Source organism: Lepisosteus platostomus, chromosome 4 (genome assembly GCF_059453375.1).
Source record: "Lepisosteus platostomus isolate fLepPlt1 chromosome 4, fLepPlt1.hap1, whole genome shotgun sequence".
Taxonomy (NCBI): domain Eukaryota; kingdom Metazoa; phylum Chordata; class Actinopteri; order Semionotiformes; family Lepisosteidae; genus Lepisosteus; species Lepisosteus platostomus.
In genome coordinates, this window is record NC_142614.1 from 18,654,920 (window position 1) to 18,679,963 (window position 25,044).

Here is a 25,044-nt window from a genome sequence, read left to right on the forward strand (position 1 = left end):
AGACAGTTTCTGGCCTTTCCCTGTGTGGGAGAAAATGAGTAACATACAAAAAAGAATTGACTATCTTATTGCTTTTCTGTATGTTATGCAGTTTTAACGCCTTTGTGAGAACTGGAAACTAGTTTCATGAGGTAAAGTTACAGGTTTCATATTTAAAAAGGTAAAATCAAACATTTTTAATGTACTATATGTTGCAAAATAAAAGAAGATTGAACACCAATCACAACAAAAAGACAATGTCACTTTAAGATCCAGGTTTGTGTATTGAATGTGTTAGCTTCACATTCAGCTCATCTGTGAATCAATGAAGACAAGCTTCTCGTGCTGCAGGCTACATACAGTAGTCAAACACAATGTTAATTTTCCAATTGCTCGTTTTAACTGGCTCATACCCACCATCATTTCGCTACCTCATTAATTCTTTAGTACGCTCCTGGTTTAATGCACAGGAAGCTCTAGAGACAGAAGGCTTTTGTGCTCGTTAAACAGGTGCAACATTAGCTATACTCCCAGAGCAAAACAGCAATCTAAAATCATCCATAGCACAGTCTTCGGTTCATAACGTTATACAGGCAAAGGCATAATCATACACTCACTCTTTAAAACACAGATTATCAGGCACTCTAAGCCAGAGTGGTGTTTGTGTTCTAACGAATATCTGTATGTTAGTGTGGGACTGAAATCCACATATGAAGCATTTTGCCCTAAATTTCAGAATTGATTTTGGACCACAGCAGTGCTACTTTTGTACAGGAAATAAAGTTAGATAAGGAGACAACAAGATGGGATGTGAGAACAACAGCCTTTAACATTGGTTGAAGTGGTTTGAAACTACATGTCTTATTGTACTGTGTTAAATCTAGAAAATACCTGTACATTAGGGTACCATGCAAAGAGGTACACTTTGTTTCATTATTTATAATAAATGTCCTATGCTCACACACTTAAAGTGCATATAATTCTTGCTTTAGCGCATGTGTTTGTAAGTAAGATATCTTAACAATCCTCTTTTCTGATGATTCAGTGACTTTAAAGCTTTATATCAACTTTCTTCACAGTTTCAGAAATTGATTCTAGCACTGCAATGTGTGCAAGTTTATGATCTAGTGCAAATATTTTCTATGCTAAGCATCTATAGTATGCAGCATGAGGAAATATTTGTGAATTTCAGATTCACAGAATATTCAGTAAACATGAATGAATTTAATTTAGTTTTAGAATTGTATCTATGCCTTTATGAATGTTATCAAATAAAAGAAGTGTTTTAATGTTTTCTAATGAAACGTCCCATTCTCCATAGAACCATTATGGTTATTTTTGTAAAGATAAAACAGGTAACAAAAATGGTTATCAGAATCAAAATTATTTATTTTAACTCTAATTTTAGCATGATTTTTTCTGAAGTTTGCAGTTTTTCATTGCCATCAAGCCGGACTTCTTAGTACAACAAAATGCAGTATAAAGAATTCTGGCATGGAGAGAAAAATCAATTTGAAAAAAGTATTCTCCCTGATTTTCTGTTTGACGCATTGGTGAATACAAAAGAAGCTTACTTATGCCAGCTTGCTCAAACAAACAGACTCACATTACATGTGGTTTTAAGTTTCCCTAGAGGAAAAACTTCTTTTTTAGATGTAATATAGCAGTGCCAAGAAAACAGACATGAAGAAAGCACAAATAACTATACAAAAAATATTAAATGTTTACGATACTTTTTTATCATTAGTGTAACACTATGTAATACGTCTTCAATTCCAATTTCATTATATTAAATTAAATTAATTCCTCAACACTCCCTCAACAGCTACTTAAAATAAAGTATATAATTGAGCCTCACTGATCATGCCTTACTTGCTCCAATTATTTTAGCTACAAAATCTTGACAGAACTGGACAAAAAATCGAAAGAAAGTAAATACAGAGTTCGCATGCGAGATAAGAATATGGGTGTTGACTCTACTACCATTTGCTTTTGAGATCTTGGCAAGGGTTGTGTAGTTGAATTGTTAGGCAGCTGTCCAGCATTAATTTGCATTTGTTTTCTGAAAGGAAAGCCAAGCAAGCAGATAAGACCACATGAAGGGTCATGGCCAACAGAAATTATACCACCACACATTTACACAGACTCCTCACTTAATTCTGAACAACAAACGCTCAAACTCTTTCACACTGTCACAACACTTATGCATGCTCTTTAATCAGGTCCTTCCCAGACTCTCGCCTTTTCAGAGCCACTCAAAACTTCACTTCCTGTGGGTGCAAACATAGGCCGTGTCATTCAGATCTGCAGAGGACTGGTCATATAGAAAATCAAGTATCAGTAGAAAAATACACCAGCAAAATACATCTTGGGTGAATGATTTCACCAAATAGCTTGTGAAACAAAAGTGGTGATCTTGCTGAAGTTTTACTGGAGACACAAAATTGACACAAAACATATCTACAGCTAACATGTTTCAGTCAATCTTTGACTGTTAAGGCTGAAAACCGATTGCCTTTTTTACTGAGTTCCTGAACATGTCTTTCAAAGGCAGGTCTTGTTGAATTGGAATCTTCACTGGAAAACTATTTCATTCAGTTCCCACACATCATGAATCACAAAGGAGTAATTCTTCAATAGGGCAGGGAACAGAGCAGGACACACCTAAGGCAAAGGAGGTGTAGAACTGAGACAATTATGAGGTTGCAGATGTCCAAATGGATAATGAGCTGAATAAAGGACATCCCAGTGGGCAACACCTTTAGGAGGGGTGGCCAAAAGAAATGACAGGGCAAAATAACAAGATTATAGGAATGCCAGTTTAGGAACTTATGATTACTATTTTTTTATTTCTTTATTTAGATGAAGTTTTCATCTAAAGCTACATGGCATGCTAGTTTACAAAGAACAGAATGCACCAAAAAGAAGGAATAGAAGAATTAATACTAAACGTTATTTTATATAGTGCCTTTAAACGTGACATCTCAAGGTGATTTACAGAACAACAACAAAAATCAGTTTTGATTAATTAACACAGGTAATAAATAAATCCATGTGACTTATATTTAGCAGTACAAAACTTTACAGTAGACTTTTACAGTCTAGGAAATAATACCTGTGGTATTAGTATAATAAATGGAGTGTAACAACACCTGTGTCATAAAAAGAAAATCATACCAGGAAAAAGGTACTCCAGCAGGTACATTCCTTCCATCTTCTCCTCACGTCATTTGGCAGGCTTCAATCTCCACAGAGACAGCAGCAATTGGACAATAGGTACACGCCTCACTGAAAACACTGGGGCCTTTGGGTCTCCAGCAAGTCCTAGGTGTTCCTGTTGTGCAAACAAAGGAAAATCTAACTGAATATATCCCACCAAACACTGCCCAGTTGTGCACCTCTGCTCAGGGGCATCATGGTCTAAGTCAACTAATAATAGAGCCTGAGTGATAAGTGAACAATTGGGCTCAAATGCACTCTGAACAAGCACCTTTTCTGGTGCTTGTTATAAAATAAAGTCTAGAATCAACAAACCTAAACCTAGAGTCAACAACCTTATTTATCAACAATCAACAATCTTGTTATTTTCCCACCCACTTTGGAATCTCCAAATCATATCGTGACATCTTGACACACGGTAACGACTCCTGTAGCCTCATGGCGAAAATGCAGAAGTTTAGACAGACTCCTCCCTCCCACCCATTGAATCTTTCATCTTTCCGCATTTTGCAAGCACCGCAGTGACTTACAGGGGGGTTTCATGTAAATTGTGTCCTTTGCAGTGCCTACACTTTAGCATTTAAAATGACAAAATGATGCATACTGTACATGTGTTTTGAAAACTTAATATTTTATTCCAAACCTGAACACTCCAACAGAAAACTTCTAAGTTTAATGTACATTACAGTAAATGTCAACAGATCCTAAAGAGAAAAAAAGAACTAAAATGCATTAAAGTTTTCAAATCCCTGATCTCAATATCTGGTGGAAGAACCTTTGATAGCAATTACAGCTGCAAGCCTTTTTGGCTGTCTCTGCTAACTTTGCTCACTAGCTTGATGCAATTGTTGTCCAGTGTTTTTGGTAGATTTTTTCAAGGCCTCTGTTTGGGGATCACTTATGGACAAGCAAATTTCCAGTCTTTCCACAAGTTCTCAAAAGGATTCAGGTCAGGAATTTGGATTACTTAAGGACATTCACTCTATTATTCATCAACCACTCTAAAGAAGCTTTGTCCATGTGCTTTGAACACATTTGCTAGCTATGTTCCCATCAGTCTTTTTTTCTGTCTACCTATAATTCACCTGAGAATGTGAATTATAGACTACTGCTGCCGCTACCATGCTTGACTTTGTTGGGTTTCTGGCAGATACAACAGTTTGCATTTATACTGCAAAGTTCTAATTTTATCTTGTCTGACCACAACATGCTTTGCCACATTTGCAGTGTCACTTCAATGCTTTGTTGCAAACCCTATGTGGGATCTGAGTTTTTTTTCTCTCAGTTCCATGCATGCCCATCTTCTGGAGCGACTGTGCTAATGGTGACCTTACAGTGGACATTTTCTCCCATAACTGCCACTGAATTCACTGAAATCTTTCAAAGATGTCATTGGTCTCATGGTAGTATCCCTATCAACTGTTGTCCTCGCTGAGCTTCTCAGTTTGGAGGGACATGATTCACTTTGGCTCTTTGGAATGTTCTTATTCCTCTTCTCCTGATCATTAAAAATGCTGAAAGCATGTGGGTCTTGACATTCACTGCCTGACCTTACAGAGATAAGTGTGTTTATTCTGAAATAATGTCAAATACTATTATTGTACACAGACGGAGGCCACTCAACTAATTATGTGGCTATTTATTTTCTTGCTTTAAATGTGTTGAGTAGATTGTGTGTACAAAATATATTCATAGCTAATCAATGTGTCATGACTGCAAGTTTTAAAGCAACAAAATGTGAAAACTGTCTAATGGTCTGAATACTATCACAAGGCACTGTATATAGCCACACACCTGTAGTCCTTAATCCTCAATCTTTGCCCTAGAGGACTCTTGTCTCATGAGATAAGCTACTAAATTATTGACAATAACAGACTGATTTCAGTTGTTAGTCCAGCAAGGCTCTTAACAACCCATGGACACACTGGTTCTCCGGGACCCGGTTTGAATGACTCCTGCTGGAGACATTTGAAAAGTTGCAGGGGATGTCATTTTGACGGGACCAAGAGAGCTCTAGCTGACTAATCACATCCCTGCCTCTCAAGGGGATGAGCCAATTCTGCTCGTGTAATCCCAAACAGAGTTTTGAAGAGGTGTGAGGAGGTGGTGAGTGACAGACCAGTCCTGCTGTTCACAGGTCACTCGTTCCACCATTAGAGTGGGACTGGGAAAGGAGTAGGAGCAGACATAGGATATTACAGGGTGGCTAAATTGTCTCAAACAAAAACAAAGTTATTGCCAGTACGTGAAGTTTCACAAAGATATATACTATATCTGACAACACTGAGGTTTACCCCTAGATAGTTATTGTAATGACTCATCCTCCTGCAGAACGTATAACCATATTTTTAGTGGTGGACTGCAGGTTCTATTCTTGCTGTCAGATTGGACACGATTCTTGGTTCCCTTGGGCTCCAGCTCACATACACTATGACTATACTTAAACTGCATGCCCACTTTGCAAGGCTGTAGATAAGGGATTCAGGCAGCATCTGTCATAAGCAAAGTTCAACACTAGCAGCACAACCCTGAGACAGGTTTTTTGCTCCAGAACAAAATTTGTTTCCCAGATTCTAAAAGAAATTGTAGAAGTTTGAACATACTGATTTAACAAAGGACAAGACAAGTATGGAACAAAAAAACATTTTTTATTAGTCAATCTATATATTGCTGATCAAGTATTTAGAAACAGTTCTGGGACTTCACTTAGAATAAGCCATCCTGAGATCCACAAGACATCCTGAAACCATATTAGAGCTCCTTGTATGCAAAACACAGCATAAATTAATTAATGGAGCTGCTTCTCTGTCTTATCCGGACAATGACTCCAATACACATGAACTACTACTGCACCAAAAAGAGCCTTAGCCACTTGCATATGACTTATAATAATAGTTGGTCTATTCAAATGACAGCATTGTGAAAGTAACAAATTACCGAGCAATCAAAGCAATCTGGTACACATAGAAATAGCACCTCGGGGAACTTGTTCCCTTGGACATGGAAGGTGCACGGCAGAACACGCTGCATCAGTTCAGTATCTGTTAATGTCTACAATGAGTTAATTGAATGAAAGAACATGAAGCACTGGTGCATTGTACTAATGGCTCGGTATCTACTGTTATTATACCATATGCATGTTTGAAGTTTCTTGGATTGGAGTTTAACAGTGAAAAGAATCTTATTATTTTGTTATGATATCCCTGCAGTTATTTCTCTGCAGGGAGCCATTCTGTGGATTTTGTTTTTATATTTCTTTTAAGCATTCCACAGGAGTGTTTCGGCTCGTATTAATTATTTTTATGCAAATAGTAAGCTGTTGTATAGGCTCATTCACAATTGTTTCAAACATCATTAACAAAATATTTGCTCATGCATTGCTCTTAGGTGTCCAATGCACCAAAACCATTACTGAATGGACTTTAATTTATATTTTATGTTAACACCATATCAATAATATAATAAAAGTGATAATCCCTTTCATGATCTCATGCCTACTCAGGATTATGTGGTTCGTTCTGATAAAAAAAAAGTAGAAGCCAACAATACAGTACCACAATTTGAAGGGAGTTTACAGAATTGAGGCTGAAAGGAGATTATAAAGTGTGGGTGTTCTACTCTGAAAGGGCTTCCAGTTACAAACACAACCATCTTTATTCTCTCTACCAGACACTGCTGAGGTTTTTTCTTAAAACACTGGGAAGAGCCTCACTTTGGGATCTGATATTCAGCCCTGGGCAAATATTACACTCATTCGAACAGCCCAGCAAGCACATACACATACACACTCACAAATCAGTTATACAGTATTTAATCTGCCAAAAGCTTGATATGGTTGTTGTGTCAATTTCTGATAAAGATGTAGAGTACTGTACAATCAAGTATTGCTGCAGATTCTTAAAAGCTCAGCAACCTTAAACCTTGAAAGCAATATAAAAGCAGAGTCACAGACCACATAGTCTCCAAGTGGGCTCCTTTCCCATCACACCGCAAAATGACTCATGTTCTTCTCAGGATATGAAACATGGAGATCATTTATCATGTTAGAAAATAGAAGTTAATTTTAGCAACATTTTGCTTAACAGCCAAGCAATCTTCCCCCTTCCCCCCTCTTTGTCATACCAGCCTGTCGAAAAAAATAATGACTGCACTAAGTCTTTTGTAAGAGACTATTTTAAAGCAAAATCAACCATCTGTGTAATACTGCATTGCTGATTTCTTGTTTTGTTTGTAACACACCGGTAGTGTGCATTCTGTTTGTGTATTAAACATAGATACACAGACCAGACCAGTGCTTTTCATCTTTATGCACGCGCATCCTGTACTAAACCTCTAGTGGAACACCAAAATATATTAAGATAATCACCATTAATGTTGCAAGAAGTAACAAAGATTTTGAACTGAAACATAGACTACGGTTCTGATGAGACTTACTTGACTTGTGTCAAACTGCTGTGTCTAGAGTTTCAATGCAAAATTGTGAACTTGTTTCTATGTACTGTAACTGTTACATTTGGTTCAGTGCTGGAAAGAGCTACATGAAGGTCTCATTCTATACATCTTAATCCTGTACAATATTGTAACCAAGAGGATTTTAAAGTGTATCAAGAGTTTAAAGTGCTATAAGAAGAGACATTAAAAGATGTCAGCTCAAGCACACAAATGTACCAAAAAAACCTTAAAAAACTATTTAAACAATACAAAATGAAACCCATTTCTTTTAAGTACGGTATTTGCATTTACAGAGATCCTATTGAACACCGAATTGGAAGCCTGTTCTGTCTCTTGATAGTGATGTGAGAAGCAACCTACTCCTAACCCTAAGAAGATGCATATGTTCATGGACTCAGAACTGCCATCATTTTTGTCTTTGTGCCAATCGGTGTCAAAAGCAGAAGCTTCACATTATCATCTTGTCTTTAATGCACATTGGAAGGGTAGCAGACGTCTCTATGAATTATGCCAATGAATGCTGATTGGATGTTAAATGAAAATGCTTTTATGGTTTGCATAGAGACGGTATACTGGTACCGTATTGTGAGGTTAATTGCATTTATTGCATAGCAGTATGCTCTACATATACTGTTAAGGATCAAAACAAGTAACTGCCTGCTGAATTAAATTAATGTAAAGCTCTTTAATATAATAAAGACATGACGCCACCACACACTTTATCCATTGTGAAATTGAGAATCCTCCTTGCACAACTTGCTTACCAAATATCTGATTGCATTCTGAAACATAAACACTTTCTCTTTCAGACCCATGTGACATATTTGAGGAGCAAGCTCTATTTCATTTTCTCCAACACCCCAAAATAGTGTATTTTATTGGGATTGAAAATATCTTGATGAAAAGAAATAAACAGCGGACATGAAATGGGGGAATGCTCCAAATTCCTGGATTACCACAAGGATCAGTGGTGGTATCACAGGCTTTGACTAGTTTATATCAAGGATCTGGATTCCAGTACAGTTAGTGAACTAGATAAGTTTGCAAATGATCCAAACCCAAGAGGATTATCCAAAACTGTAGAAGCAACAACCGAAATTCAAAAAGATTTAGATCAAATTCAAGACAAGGGAAACACCTGGCAGGTGGCATTTAATGTAGACAAGGGCAGGGTTTTGCATGCAGCTAGTTAAACTTTATATACAAAATGGAAAACACTGAGCTTATGAAAAAGACAGAGGTGCGTGTGTTTATACATCATTTACATCTTTGGAATTCTGTGGGGAAGCAACAAAAAGGAAAACAAAATGTCCGAAAATATAGTTAAAAAAGAATTTAAGAAAGTAAGAAAGGTTACAGATATGAGGAGGCAGTTTAGTTCATCTGTCCCTTTAAAAAAGGGAATCCTACATTAAAATTATATAACACTCATGTATAAAAATGAGTTAATCCTCATTCTGAATATTACATACAATTTTCAATTTTGTTCACCTTGTTATAGAATGGCTACTGCTACCGTGGAATCAGCCAAAGAAGTGTAACCACCTCTTTCCCAGTTTACTCTGGGACTTGAAGGAATGTCCTACTCTGACAGGCTGAAAGAACTGAACCTTTTTAGTCATGACTGGAGAGACTATGACAGGACCTGATACAACTATTTAAAACCTTAAAAGGCATTCACTAAGTTCATTTTCACTTCAGCCAATAAAGCTGTTCAGAATGAGACATTTGTCACAAGCAATAGTAGAAAATACACATTCAAGAATTGCCTGATTCTTTCATTAAGGCTTCATAAAAAGAAAGTCCTTTTAGCTCCCAATTTTTTATATATTTTAATATATCTGTTATTATTATGCATCATGAATTAATCGGGGAAATAAATATTTATACTGAGTTTCTACTCCACATGGGTTAGTATTGAGGCCATTTTAAAGACAGTGACTTCACACACACAAAAAAAGATCTTGGTTCATTGCTGCTGTGAGTCAGTTTCTATTAAGATATCTTTTCTTCAGCATTTCACTATACCCTGCCCATGTTAAACACTATGCAAATAGTCTCATATGCCAGAAGAGCTTCTGTTAAATTATGCAAATTATATGCCTCTGAGCTCAGTTAACAAGTTCAGAGCAGAGTTCTGAACATCACCACCCTTTAATTCAGTTCAACCCCTCTTCTGAGAAGGGACATGCATTCTCGGCTTTATGTAACCATTCAACACTCTTCCTCTGACCAGTAACCTTGTTATAGCCCAGTAAGATTGTACCATGGAAAGAATAACAACATTTGTCTTAAAAAGCAATGGATTTTGCAAACTGCTTGACATATCTTCTCCATATGGACACAGATCTGCCTTAAATGTCTTATTCCGATCTATTGACAAAATATAAAAAATATCACTACCAGTGTGTCAGATTTCTTTCTTATTTTTAAAATCCAAATTAATTCAGCAGACAGACACATTAGGACAAAATAATTAGACATAAAACCTGTATTTAAAAAAATACTTCTGTTGTCCTATATATAGTTTTTTTGCATTACTTTTTAAGCTACTAATTCTTTCATCACGATCAATCCATTCCCTAATACGACAGTGCACCAGTGGACATTTTTCTGTCTCGAGAGAGACCCATTTGCTCTACAAGGGAAATCACACCCACATTTTATCGCAAAATTGTGAAATAGGTGGTGTGAATTTTAAGTGCTAATAATGAAAAGAGAAACAAAATGAGTCAGTCACTGAGCCCCCAGTGTAGTGGTTCAACTCATCAGCAGTCATAGGTCATTGATATACATGAGGTGTGCTAGCACCTGCTCTCTGCAGGAAATGAGGACTATCAGCAAATCCAATGAGACCTGCGAACAGGGCCCGTGCATGCTGAGAAGGGAATCACACATAACCCTGCCTGTCTTATACTGTTCTGATTCCAGAAAGGGTATATTTGATTATATTACAATAACTAAGACAATGTTTAATGAGACAGTGTAAGACCACATAGAGCTTTCAGGAATTCCAGTACAATTGTTATTGTTCTGAAAGTCATCTAAGCTTAAAGGTTTCATTCCAAATAAAGTTGCCAGATCCAGTGAGGGTTTTATCTCCTGTATCTTGATACATTACAAAATTAACTGACTAAATTCTCAATAGAATTCTAGCCTACTATTTCACCACATCAAATCTCTCTTACAATAATAAGCCTCTGACACAGCTGGCATCTCACTAAAATGGGCTATGGATACAACATTTATTAGATTCCATATTGTAATCAACCCAGTTGCTGTGTACTAGCAATTTATACATGTCACATGAGATATGAGACTTCATCATTTTAGTTCACTTTAAAGACTGGATGTTATTTTGTTGAACCTGGAAAACTGGCTAAATCACTTCTATCCACAGGAGCCAGGGTTAGTTTTATGCTATCTTAATCTATATAACTAACAAAGAAAGATACAATCTGTTGGGCATCAAAATTATTAAACGTTTTTTTTACTATAAAAAACTACAAAGTAATCCAGAGTAAGTTGTAAACATTAAGAGTATTTCCATACTTTTGGTTGTGTTTAAATCAAATTATGGGGGAGAGAACTCCCTTAAACAAAAATCAGTTAATATTTTAGCAGATAAGATTATTTGTACCCCTTGTAATGGCTCATGTTTTTGCTCTCTGGTTATAATGAATCACCAATTGACAATTTTGGCGAATTGTGTTTCAATTGAACTGCCTGAAAGCATACACTGAATTTTTTTTACTTCAATTTTACATTTTTTTAAAAATATTTTATTGGTAAGCCTTTGACTAGGGGCTGAAAAAATGAATTTCTTAATTCTTTATTGCTGTCAATAAATACACAGATTAACAGCGTACTTATAACCTGGTAAAACCTAACTCAGTCAAGTGATACATTGTACATTTACATACAATAATAAGACTATCCATACATTAATGAATTATTAGTGTTTTTTTTAATTAGAGGCATTTTATTGTGTATTTATGAAGTGTCATTTGCAAACCCTAAAGTGAATTCTTGCCATTTATCCTAAACAGTATGCCACCTCTCTGTTGGCCCATCTCATATCCAAACCGTATTGATAAATAAGATAAGAAAAGATCACTTTATTAGCCATATACAATTTCTTGTATTAGGAATTTGTCTTTTCGTATACCCCAACTTGCTCTCCATGAGACACACAGACAGGGAGAGACGCTCGAGGTCAAAGCGCATGAGTAAACGTAAATGTAACCAATGTAAATGTAATCCACATGGTTTTTCCAGTTATTTGGCTCTTGTTGAGAGGAGGAGATTCTTATTTTGTACATTACTGCTTCTGGACAGCCTCAAAATTCATAAACAGGTAGGCATGTAACTGATGGCTTGGTCTGGACTTCTAGTTACAGTTCTCTTAATTCTTGGAATACCTCTTAAAAAGCTTTAATGCCTGCTTACACCAGCTTATACAATTCATACAGGGTGGGTAAACTTCTTTTAGGAATATGCAGCTGTAAAAAAAAAAGCAAATGTAAATGTTCAATACACATAAACACATAAGTCATGGAAGTATTTCATTTTCCTATTTGCTTACATGTGACAAGCTTTTTTAACTGTAGGCAATGATGCTGCTATTTGAATAAAAAGGTAAAGCTTTGCAAATTTCTTATTCACATAAAACAAATAAACTTAGAATGTTTTCTTCTCATTCTTAAACTCTGAGAACTGGATTCAATCACACCTGAAGTGAGGTGTTGCACAGCAGCTACAGAGCCATGTCTCCACGGTCCTGGGTCATGTGCAAGCTTGGATTGCCCGTGGGTGTGAGGTTTGCATTTGATTTCCATGTCTGCAAGGTTTTTTTTGTCAGATGCTCTTGTTTCCTCCCACCTCCCCACGACATGTAGGTTAGGTTTGGCTCGTTCCTCTTAATTGTCCCTTTCTGCAGGGTATTTCATACACCCAACCACAGAACAAACACAAGAGAACTCAAACCAAGTGAGAACAAGCTGAAAATGGCCTCCTCTCATGTGTGGCTTTTCGGATGGTTCTTAATTTGGATTTTGCTAAATAAGGTAACTTGGTCTCTATATAATGTCTTATCCCAAAGACAAAATGTCTGATTATTCGCCTTTGTACCATCATTTGGTGTCCATGTTCCTTCCTAAGAATCGTCCATGTGCTTTATTAGACAAGATGGATGGGATAGCAAAGCTTACCAACGAGAATATGGAGGTGAAAAGTGTAATTTTGCAGAGCCCTTGGAATCTTATTCTGTGGTGCACTGTGGCGTTCGAGGAGTGTGCTGCAGGAAAACAGTGGCAAGTTGATAATAACAGAGAAGCAAAGACTCAACAAAGATAAAGGAGTAAATCTGCCATTCAAATGTAAAGTCTTGTATTCTTGTATTCTCCTGGCGTTTTTTATGGCCTAAAACACAACTGAACTGGAAAAATAAACTGAACGAATAAGAGATGTACTATTTCAATGCTGTCGATGAGAATATAATGATCACAATATGTTTTAACGTAGTTACCAAAAACCACAAATGCAAAATCTACATCTACAAATTTATAATTTCCCTCTAATCTACATGGCAGCATTAATGTATTCGATCCTAGGCATAGAACTGAAAACAGATCACATCATCATAAAATATATAATCTATTTGCTTATCCGGGGCCTTTATCCAGGGCGATTTATAAAATTAGTGAATAAAATGTATTTAAGTGCAAGAACAAGGAAGGAACAATCGCACAGGTTCAATAAATTAAATATAAATGAATACGATTATATTGATAATAAAGTCAGCACAAACGAAGGGACAACGAAAATCCAGCGCAAACAAAATATGTAAGAAATGAAACAGTATACAGGTACATTTGCATACTGGTTACTGCATTTGCTCCTAGACATCGGACTGTGATCAGATCTCACCATAATAATATTCATTTTTATTTGCTTATCCGGGGCCCTTATCGAGGTGCAATTAGAAAGTTCACAACGATGAAAGCATCACAATCATTATCAACTTTAGATTGAAATAAAGATATCTGTCTGTCCCCCAAATTCAAAGAATTTGTTGTAAATCGGAGATTTGGCTTGAAATCGTCTTCAACAAAGGAGGCGGGGGAGGGACTTCTGTCTGAAGAGCCCCCACTTCGCCACATGTGCTGCCAAGCGTTGAGCCTACGTGGGTAGAATATAGTAATTTAGTTTAGCTGCATTGAACAGTCATAGACATAATCCTTTACCTACTTTAAAGCACTTACAGTATAGGGACATATTGTAAAACCTGTCACACATACGCTGAAAACACGTGTAGGGAGGTATGCGGTTGTGCGAATATGCTGTCTTGTCCATAATATATCTCAGAAAATAATTATACTCCCTTCGGTTACACGCAAATGATTGCTAACACGCATCTCTGTATGAAAGTGTTGTTTTCCTACACAATAAAAAAACAGTAATTAAAAATGAGCGACCATGTCATTTTATTATTTCAAATGTTCACGATAAGCTTTTTGGCTTGTGTAGACTACATTAGATTGATTACAAAAAAAAGCTTTCGTCGTGAACCTTTTTAATTTACAGCGTCTGACACTGTTTTAATTTCCAACACCTTCCATTGATTACCGGCGGTGCTGCTTTTTTATGAATGAAAAGAAAAGAAAGAAGGGTTAATGAATGGTGCTAGTAGATGACGTCTTCGCCCTTGTGACGCCACTCTCCTTATTTGGGGCTGGTTTCTGAAGCTCCATTCATAAAAAGGAAGGAGAGGTTACCGCCTGCGATAGTATTCCTCTCTGGAGAAAAACAGTACAGCAACAGTGCAAAAGGGCTGCGTGTATATAAACTGGATTGCTGTTGATTGTCTCATTTTTCATCTTTTCTTTCTTTTTTCTTCAAGACATAGTAATAAGAAAAATATTTCGTACTGCAATCGAACAGAGAAATGGTCACGATGGACGAACTTTGTGAGATGGATTGTAATGTTTTGAAAAGGTTGTTGAAGGACGACACGGGGAAATGTCTGGTGCTGGACTGCAGATCATTTCTAGCTTACAGCGCTGGACACATCCATGGTTCGGTAAATATCCGCTGTAACACCATCGTGAGACGGCGAGCGAAGGGCTCGGTCAGTTTGGACCAGATTCTTGCCGGCGATGAGGAGGTCAAATCCCGACTGAAATCCGGACTCTACTCCGCCGTTATTCTTTATGATGAGCGGACGCCACACGCGGACTCCATAAAAGACGACAGCACAATTACTTTGGTACTTAACGCATTATATAGGGATTCCTATGGGACTGAAATCTATCTGCTCAAAGGTAAAAATGCAAAGTGTGTTCTGTCAGCAATTCAATGCAGGTTGATCTTGAACAAATTATTTAGTTGACCTCGATAAATAGAAATGATCTGCCAGAACACTTATTGTGAATTGAATCGTGATTCACGTACATATTGCATTTCTTTAGGTAGCGATGTCTTTCTAGCAAAGTAGAAATCACTGACTCGAAGAGACATGAACCCAGTTCGCCCCAGTGGTAAATTATATTAATTTATAAGGGCTAAATATAAGTTAAACACTTCACAGAAAACACAAATTAGGATTAATCCAACTGTATATATCAGATAAGTTGTTTCAAGAGCTTCAAACTACAGTATTTCTGCACGATAATATTAAGTGCGCACTGTAGCGATGATGTAATGTTGAAACCCGTAAACTGGCTGTATTGTTTAAACACAGGGAGCACCAGCTATAGCGTGTATTTCACTAACTGCAGTTGTCACTGTTTAAAGAAAATAAAAACCTCTCATACAGTACAGTCTTTGAGATGCTATAGTAAATTTTTCAATAGACATCTGGAGAAATCTTAACTCTTATTTTATTAATAAGAGTTATTATAATAATGAATGATTGAGCAGTGAATAACCTACCTGCAAAATGGTTACTAAAATAACGGTTTTAAGGGCGGTTTTATGACTATGTATCAGAAATTACAAACCATATGGTATTGTGGACACAATTCAATGTTATCTACTTAAAAACGACCTGGAGAAACAACAGTAGTAAAGCATTTTTATTATTATGCTTCAACATGGCCTTCATTCAAAAAGATAATTAAGTTTGAGGGGATGTTTGAAAGCTCGTCTTTTGTGCTGAGTGTTGTGACAGAAACGGTGCTTTTATTGTAATAAATGAACAATGAACCAATGTCACCAGATAAAGACAGCACAATTACCAAAATGATTGAAAGGCAGAAAATGTTAGTAAACGCAGTATAAATTCGATCCCCATTTTGGAGAAAAACAACAGAATCTAATCACGCGTTAACGACCAAAGATTCTAGTCCTTTACTGAGAGGCATTTAGAAAGCACCTAACTGGTAACAAACGTTTTTAATGCGCCTTAGTTTATATATTGTGATATGGAGCTGTGGAGCAATTAAGTGTAGTTTCAGAAAGAAAGAGATATCATACTTTATTTTTGTGAAATATCTCGCTCAAATAAAGTCACAATAAAATCCCTAGAATAAAAGCATGTGTATACGCCTGTTTTTTACGTTTAGTGAGCATTTCAAGGAATTCCATGTATTTTTGCCTACTGTTGTTAAGCACTTCGCCTTATTTCTCAGTGCCTTTACATTGGATACCTAAGAATTAGCAATTACTGCGATGTAAGCGGACAGTACTGTGTTCTTCATTACAGATAGGATTTACATTAGTCTATACCAAACGCTTAAACTAGAATCAATTCTGTCAAATTCACGGGACAGCTTAATTAGAATTTCAAAGTGATAGAAATATACAAATCTACACGACACTCAATGTAATTTGTTGTAAAAACTGCCGATTGTTACTGTTTATACTACGATTTATTTTATAGAAGAAAACATTAACACTCAGATTACTGAACCCTCGCCAGTATAACCGTATTTTTACATCCAACTTCATTTCAAGATTTCAAGATAGAAAAAAAGAAACGCAACCTGACCACAAAATAACGTTTAGTGTAACACGAACAATTGAAATAAAATGCACTTGAGCTTCAATATTATACATTTAAACATAGTTAAAGACACTTCTGAACTGTTACAATTATCAGATTTATTCACGATTGCATTAAGCTTTTTACCAAACTTTCTTACAAAACTATCCTATTTTAACTGTTCTAGTACTATACTGTAATTTTTTTAATGTGTTAAATATTCTCAAATAAGGCGCATGTGTTCGAAACTTCCTTAAATTTACTTTTTTTTCAATTCTCTCTCTGCGTTTTTAGGGGGCTACGACAAATTCTTCTCCGAGTATCCCGAATTCTGTTTAAAAACCAAAACGCTCTCCAGCAATTCCTCCCAGTCAAGTCTCGACGCGACAGAAAATAATTGTACTTCCTGCGGCACCCCCCATCATGACCAGGTAACATCCCAACATCACCTCTGGTTGTATAACCGGAAGGTGTTAAAGAAATACAGTACTTGCTTTATCTAGGCGTAATATCCCTTGATTTGATTTAGGTCATCCGCTTCCCTTATCTCTGTTGGATAATAACAGTGCATGGTTATAAAAAGGCCTTCGATTTTTCTTTATGCATTTAGCATCAGGGAAGGGTGAGTTGGTAGACACAAAATTGTGTTTTAAACTTATTGATTTAATAGAAATAATCTTTATAATTACATGTTTACTACCATTCTGACCACTTGCGGAATTTGATAGCATTGATTTTACTCTTATCATGCTATCCAAAGAGTGAACTAGTTTAAGCTTTTGCAATATACTAAGGTCTACTATTTGCTGCATAGGAAATGAATCGGAAAATGAGAGATGAGAATCATGAAGCGAACACAGTTATACATAAACGTTGTTTTTAGAAGGTGACTCTTTGAGGGCCTGCTCATATTTTTGATGTTGAAAATGAAGTCTCACCCTGTGCTGTGAAAACTTTAAAATCCGAGTGATGAGGGGGGAATTATTCAGGAACAAAGATCATTAGATGTCTTGTTTTTCTGATTTCGTTTTGTGTTCATGGTAAATTACCAAAAGAGATGGGTAGATGGGTTATTCTTCTTTGTTCTCTGTATTATAGCTCAGGGTTAGGACCACAAGATTTGGTGATGTGTTTTATGAGCGTATAGGAGAATGTGAAAGGATTTTTAGCCATTTTTTCTAAAAAAAATAATTTAAACTGTGGTTAAGGTTATAACTACAAGTAGTGTTGCATTCAATATCCCTTTTGATATCAACGTCTGATTTGGAAAAGTATCAAATTACATCTCCACATATTTTAACTTCAATTCATGCTCAGAACAGCAGGCACTTATTTTCTCAAAGGATTGTGGGAGCATGGTTCAAGCTACCCAGTCATGTTGTTAAAGCTGATACCCTGGCTTCTGTCAAGAAATGACTGAAATAAATCTGTGGCTCAATTAGCTGCTAATGATCTAAATGGGCCAATTGTCCTCCTGACATTGACAATGTAATTTTACAAACCACCCTTAACCTTTATTCTGAATAAAAAATCTGATTGCATTGTATCATTGTGCAGCCATTTATCTTAACTACTTTTTCTGTCTTTTTTCCATTAGGGTGGCCCAGTAGAAATCTTGCCCTTTCTTTTTCTGGGCAGTGCCTACCATGCTTCCAGGAAAGACATGCTAGATGCAATGGGAATTTCTGCCTTATTAAACGTGTCTTCAAACTGTCCGAACCACTTTGAAGGGCTGTACCAGTACAAATGTATTCCAGTGGAAGATAATCACAAAGAGGATATCAGCTCCTGGTTTATAGAAGCCATTGAATATATTGGTATGTATTGGTCTCATTTGACTAAGGTTATTTTTGATTACCAGTAGGTACATTTTGAAGTAGGTAAAAGTCTACTATGATGCAGTACATGTTAAATGTAGAATAATGTTAGATTTGTAAAAATAGATTGTGTAAAATCAACACCAGGAGGTGATCAGTTTTTCGTATTCTACATATACTCATAGAGTTCACATAATATGCTGCTTTAATGGAAATTGCTAAAAGGCATGGCTCAAAGTAATAATAAGGGAACATTTCCATATAAAAATAAATATATAGAAAATGGAAGGTCCCAAACAGAACAGACATTAATGAGGCATTTCTAATTAATGCAGAGCAACATGCTTAATTGGGGAAGACTCTTTCCACAAAGGATCGGCATGTTTCCCTCCAAATATGTTTTCCTACCTCATACCGAATGACCTCGTGTTTATGTATTGTGTGGGGGAATTCATAGGCCTCTACAGCTGCAATGGGCTTTACAAACTCTCTAGTTAGAAATGTGAAGGAGATGTTTTGCAGATCAAAATGGAAAGGCCTGCAACACGGCAACAAAGAGGCAGCAATCACCCTCAGTTTCTCTTCAGAAAATCGGAAGAATACACTAGGCTGTAGTGCTGCAGGAAGCGTGACTGAACTGGTGCATTAGAAGGCACCACAAGCCACGTTAGTAGTCCTCCATGGACGTCAGAATGCAGTTGAGGGACTTGGGATGACTCATCCCCCCTCGTCCCCTCCCTCTGTTTTTCACACTGGATTTACTGACGATTTCATATACTGTGTCAGAGACTAGGACGTTGGGGGGGGGAGGAGGAATCAAACTACAAAAAAATCCCACAGGGTACGTGTATGCTTCATTTTACAGCATTTCTTTTTTTTTTACACACTGATACACAGTCAAGAAAGGGAAGCTCACAAAGACTACTGCCTCATGCTGTTAGCATTCTCTCTCGACACAGCCTGCTCAATTTACACCTCCTCATATCAGAAGAAAGACTGAGGTCTCGCACTCCTCCAATACATGGCATGTGCTAATTTATTTATTAGCTGGGGCATTGTGTATGATAGTGCAGTGTTTAGCTGTGATTACAAATTGGATCTTTTGTCACTTAGATAGGAAAGATTGATTTCAGCCCTGTTTTGTTTGCCGTGTGAAGTTTGACCTGTCAAAAACTGGTATTGTACAATACCTAATATATATTAATCAAAATAATACGTTATTTGAGCAATGTTTCAAGATTGTGGTACTATATTTACATAGATCATGCTCACAATTATTGCACTACTCTCCAAATTGTGATTTATATATTTTGTATAGATGCCCTGGTACAATAAGTACAAACTACAGGGCTAGCTGTGAAGAAACTGCCTGCTTTACTGCCTGCTGCCCCCAGAGGTGTGCATATCAATTGTATGGTCATTTCTAGGTTACGTTGAGTGCCAGGTCATATGAGCAGCACTGTTAAATTTACTATTCAGCTTTTCCAACTAAATTGATTAGTCATTTTTGTGAGTGTTACCTGTCAACATGGGAAATAGATGTTTTCCTTATTTTTATATTTTATTTTTTAAATTATAAATTTAAAAAATAATACAAATTCAATCAATATATCTGTGAATGTGAGTTTTAGATTATGAAGTAAAACTGCAGCATTAAAAATATATGAGCACTACTGAAAATTAAGTGAAATGTTTTCTTCCAGTTGCAGCTTAATTCTACTATTATGAATTGTAAAACCTAAATCAGAGAATCAAATAAGTCCCATCTATAAAGAACTTAGTTTCCCATCACTTTCTGCCTCTGGGTCTTATAAGAAAATAATGGTCACTGATTAAAATAAAATAAAAACAGCCTTTTCTTCACTGAATCATCCTTCAGGGATTTTACTGGTTCCCATTGTGATCTATTGAGAGAATCAATTGACCTGTTGTTCAGTTGTTCCAGCAATTTACTGAAGGTTAAGAAATACTAAGAAATACAGTTAATTTACTGATTTTTTCTAGGAGTTTGGCACTCCTGCCTGGAGAGTTTCTGACCTGTACAAAAGTCTTCACTTTTGCAATTTAATGTATCAAGACCAGTATACTGAGTCACTGGACAAGAAGAAACACACTTAAATAATCACAGGACATACAATTGTGCAAGACAATGTTTTTCATAGTTCTTCTGCCAAACATCATCCACCACATTCCAAAGAAACCATACTGTCGCACTTCAGGCACACAGCTTCTACAGTTTTCAGATAATATTTCATAAAGCCTTTAAAAACAATTGTTAATTTCAACAGAAATCTCAATAATCAGTTCAATAGAGTGACTATGATCTCAGATAGATAAGAATAGCAGATGACAGTGCAGTTGTTCAGGATTGGAATTGTCCACATCACAATTAACATAAACTGCACAAATTTGGGGCAGCATGGTGGCACAGTTTGTTAGCATTGCTGCCTTGAATTCAGTTCCAGATCGCCACCCTCTCAACCCTATATTGGATAAAGCAGTTAGAAAATGGATGGATAGACTACCTGGTAATGCTGATTGGCATGTCCTGTTTATTTCCCCACAGACTCTGTGAAAGACTCCAATGGGCGGGTGCTTGTGCACTGCCAGGCAGGGATCTCACGCTCTGCCACCATCTGCCTGGCATACCTGATGAAGAAGAAACGCGTCAAGCTGGAGGAGGCCTTTGAGTTTGTCAAGCAGCGGCGCAGCATCATCTCACCCAACTTCAGCTTCATGGGGCAGCTGCTGCAGTTCGAGTCGCAGGTCCTCGCCACCTCCTGCTCCGTGGAGGCGGCCAGCCCCTCGGCGGGCAGGGGCAAATCCTCAACTCCCACCTCTCCGTTCGTCTTCAGCTTCCCTGTATCAGTGGCAGTGCACACCCAGGCCAGCAGCCTCACGTACTTACAGAGCCCCATCACCACCTCCCCCAGCTGCTGATGGGGAATAAGAACAAGTGTTGCTTGACCCGCCAAAGACTCAAAGAACTAGGCCTCCAGGACTGTGGAATGTTTGAGCTGCGTGTGACGACGAGCAGAGTGACCGCGTCTGACTGCTGAGTCTGCGGTCAAGCATCCTTCATTGGAAGGAGGTGGGCAAAGATCCTAGGAAACTGAGGACCAGTCATTCTAGTCAGCTTGAGAAAGGGGAAGTGCTACATGAAGTTTGACGGTATCCACTTGCGTGAACCTGGCATTTTGTCTTTGACTTGGTGTTCAAGCCATTCTCTGCTTCTGAACTTTATGTATTTATTTTACATGGAAGATGGTCACTTATTGTGGGCCAAATGCATTTAAAAAACACAAAGTGAAGAAAAAAATGTAATTTTATTTCTTTCCAGTTCCAAATCGAAGGGACACATATAATTTATTAAAGAAAGCGTTAATTTATTTTTAAAAGCAGACTAACTATTAATCACACATTTCATTTAAAAGGACTTTTCACACTCCTCAGAAAAGTAAAATGGTAACATCCTCATTTAACTAATTAATTGTACTTCCTTTTCAATACCAAAGACGTGCCATTATTTCCATGTGTTTATACAAAGTACTGGATTTTGGAGTCTCTAATGAAAATAACTTCAGAATGAAACTTTGCTTTATAAAACAGCATAAAGAAAAAAAAGTTCAAGCAGTCAAGCACACTTTATGTAGCACACAATTAAAACCAAGCCTGACAGGTTTTGTGCAAACCGCTTCTTTCATTTGCTTTTCATTGAATATTGAAACTGGAAAGAAAATTAAGTATTGGCTCTTTGCACTGGTGAATTTTGATGACGGTGAGAAATTTAATGTCACTAGTTGGTGCCAAATACAGAGTAAGAAGTGTGCCATCTCTCTAAAATACAGAATGCTGTGCACACCAATGGTTTTCAATGGAAATCTAATAGCAGCACAGAAAAAAAAACTACAGTGCTTCCTAAAATTGTCTGGCCCTGTGTGAAATGTTTTTATCTCCTGTCAGTGCCTTGTTTAAGAAGGTACCTAAAGAGTTCCTAGGGCCAGTTCTGTATTTTGAGATGTTTTAATCAGGTTGCCATTGATAAATACAAGAACATAACAGTGCCCCATGCATTGAGCCCTCACACAAAACAAAGTCGCATTTGAAACTTTCTGAACTGCAATACAGACTTTAATGAAGATTTTCTACTTTGTTTTAAAACCTTTTTCCCCCAAAACAAAAAAAAATACATTGTTTTTTCCCCAGTCATGACAGAACACGAGAGGTGTACTTTTCCAAGTGTTTTCTAATGTGTCAAATGTTTTTTCATACCTCATATATGAAGTAAAGAGACTTGAAGACTTTTGCTTTCAGCCTTATTAAGGTTTTTAACAAGACTGATCAAGAACTTTTACTGGTCCAACTGACACTGCAGTGGTTGCAATAGCTGTGTTTAAAATGATGTTAGACTATTTGGAGAACCACGGTCTTTTTGTATCTCAAACAAATCGTACCACTCTAAACAAAAACATACTACTAGTATTTTTTTAAAATGCAAGCAAGTGAAGACTCCCTCCCAAAAACAATAACAAATACTTGTACGTGATGTATAACTTTGGGTACAAAATCCTTTTGAATTTGCACAGATAACCTGCAGGGCTCTTTCTGGAATCTTGTATTTCATATCTTTTCTTGCAAAAATCTGTATAAAAAAAAACAAAACAAGGGTGGCACAAGCGCAATTCATGGGATAGTGACAAATCTCGGAGTTGTGAATTGAATGGCATGGAGAGCCCAAACAATGTCGTATTTGACTGTTGTTTTATTGGGCCTCACATTTCAACTAACATAACCTTGTATCCTGTAGCCTTTTTAAGGGTAATACATGCTTACGACAACGTTCAAAGGTAAAAGTACTGGGTAGAAAATGCTTGACAAACTTTTTTTGGGGTAAAAACATCCTCATTCTTCTGCTCAAATTTGTCATACAAATATGACATTTTACCAGATCTATAAGAGAGAAAAATATGTTGTCCGGGTGGGTTTCTACAATCTCAGTATAGGAAGGAAGAAAGCAAAACTGGAAGCCAAGGTTGGTGGTTGGGTGACTTTGTTTTCATTCGCTTCAGTCCATGTAAATGGCAACATTCCCGGTAGGATCATTTCCCGGGCAACGATTCAAAATTAAAGTGATAGCGTGGCTCATACCTAATCTCTTTTCGCACCTAAAAAAAGAATCTGAACTGAGGTCAATGCTATCCATAGTAGCTACAAAATGTGATGGGGGTTTGCCCAGGAAGCTCAGTAGAGGTAGGAGGTTTTGTCTTGTGTCTGGAAAACAAAAATGCACAGTGCTGTCTATGAATCTATTTCATATGGAACATTTGCCATTCAGACAAATAAGGTAATCCCTAAAAACAGAGGACCATTCATCACATTCAAATCAGCTTCAGAAGTATTAAAATGGTTTAGAGAGGAGATAAGTGACACAGAGAGTGATATCTATTCCTGAGATGGATCTTTTAGATTTTTAAAGAGACACAGCTCTGTACAAAAACTGTTTAATAACTAAAATGCACTAGTCATTGCCTTGCAATGAACAGAATGACTACAGAGCCTGGGAGGACTTGTAAATATTAGCCAAAAAATGATGAATCGTTGTCAATGGTGTGTCTTTTGCCTCTGGATCAAGGAAAAGCTCCTGGTCATTGATGCTAAAACACAGAGGAGGTTACTTTGTCAAGAATGTGGGCACCTTTTTTAGAGCACTTTTAAAGTGATGCAATACTGTAGTAAAATGTATGTTTAATTTGCACTGCGTGATTGTCATTTCTATTAAGAAGAATAGACAACTTTTTTACACCCATTTGTTAAGTGTTTTAGTCTCAATGATAAAACAAGATGTACAATTGTTAATAATTACAGAACAATGCAATACTTTATACTTGTCTGTAGTGAAATTTTAGTTATTGTCAGACTTCTCATGGCAATATTATTTGTATCAATACAGTTTTCACTTCCCCCCATTTTGTCCTATGGTATGTTTTTATTTCTGGAAATGTTAATGAAATATGAATTCATTCTCATAAACTAACAGTCTGAAGCCTTTCTATTAATAGTATGTATAGCACTAAAAACAGCCCTTAGAGTGGGGAATGAGCAAAGCACGCTGTTCTGTCACACACTGATCCAGACACATTGCACAGCTGACTGTTTCAAGCCTCTAGTGATTACACAGTGTTCCGATGTGTATGAACAGGGGAGATATCTGGAAACAGAAGTGTTATCTGTTACATGACGCTGTGACCTAATACCTCATAGAACGTCGAGCAGACACAAAGTCTTTAGCTTATACTATAGTTTCATAGTACACACAATGCAGAAAATTGACACTATACTCTATCTGTACAGTATCATTCTGATCATTAATGGGGCCCAGGTTATAATCATTTTCTTATCTTTTTATGGTATCAAAATAAGCCATTTAATCTCTGAAAGGAAATACAATTCTTACAAGGAATACAAGTGGAAGTAGCAGTTTAATTACCACACTAGTGAGAGGGAAAATGTCTACAGTAAAGAGATCTCTGCTCCTATTGAGTGTCTCTGAACTGAGTAACAGTTGGCAGGGGAAGGCTGAAATGTCTGTGTAAC

The 25,044-nt window shown here is 36.9% G+C and overlaps 1 protein-coding gene across 1 annotated transcript; it reads left to right on the top strand.

Annotated features, from left to right (window-relative positions):
• The first annotated feature begins 14,400 nt into the window (after positions 1-14,400).
• Positions 14,401-24,416, top strand: dusp4 (dual specificity phosphatase 4). Its single transcript, XM_088628842.1, has 4 exons — positions 14,401-14,972; positions 16,928-17,064; positions 18,231-18,450; positions 21,017-24,416. Exons 1-4 carry the CDS (start codon positions 14,597-14,599, stop codon positions 21,388-21,390), a joined length of 1,107 nt encoding a protein of 368 aa, XP_088484968.1. The 5' UTR covers positions 14,401-14,596; the 3' UTR covers positions 21,391-24,416.
• Positions 24,417-25,044: the final 628 nt, after the last annotated feature.

Coding starts and splice junctions, on each gene's coding strand:
- dusp4 (XM_088628842.1), top strand. CDS start 14,597: ATGGTCACGATGGACGAACTTTGTGAGATGGATTGTAATGTTTTGAAA. Junction 14,973..16,927: donor TGAAATCTATCTGCTCAAAG/GTAAAAATGCAA, acceptor CTGCGTTTTTAG/GGGGCTACGACAAATTCTTC. Junction 17,065..18,230: donor GCACCCCCCATCATGACCAG/GTAACATCCCAA, acceptor TTTTTCCATTAG/GGTGGCCCAGTAGAAATCTT.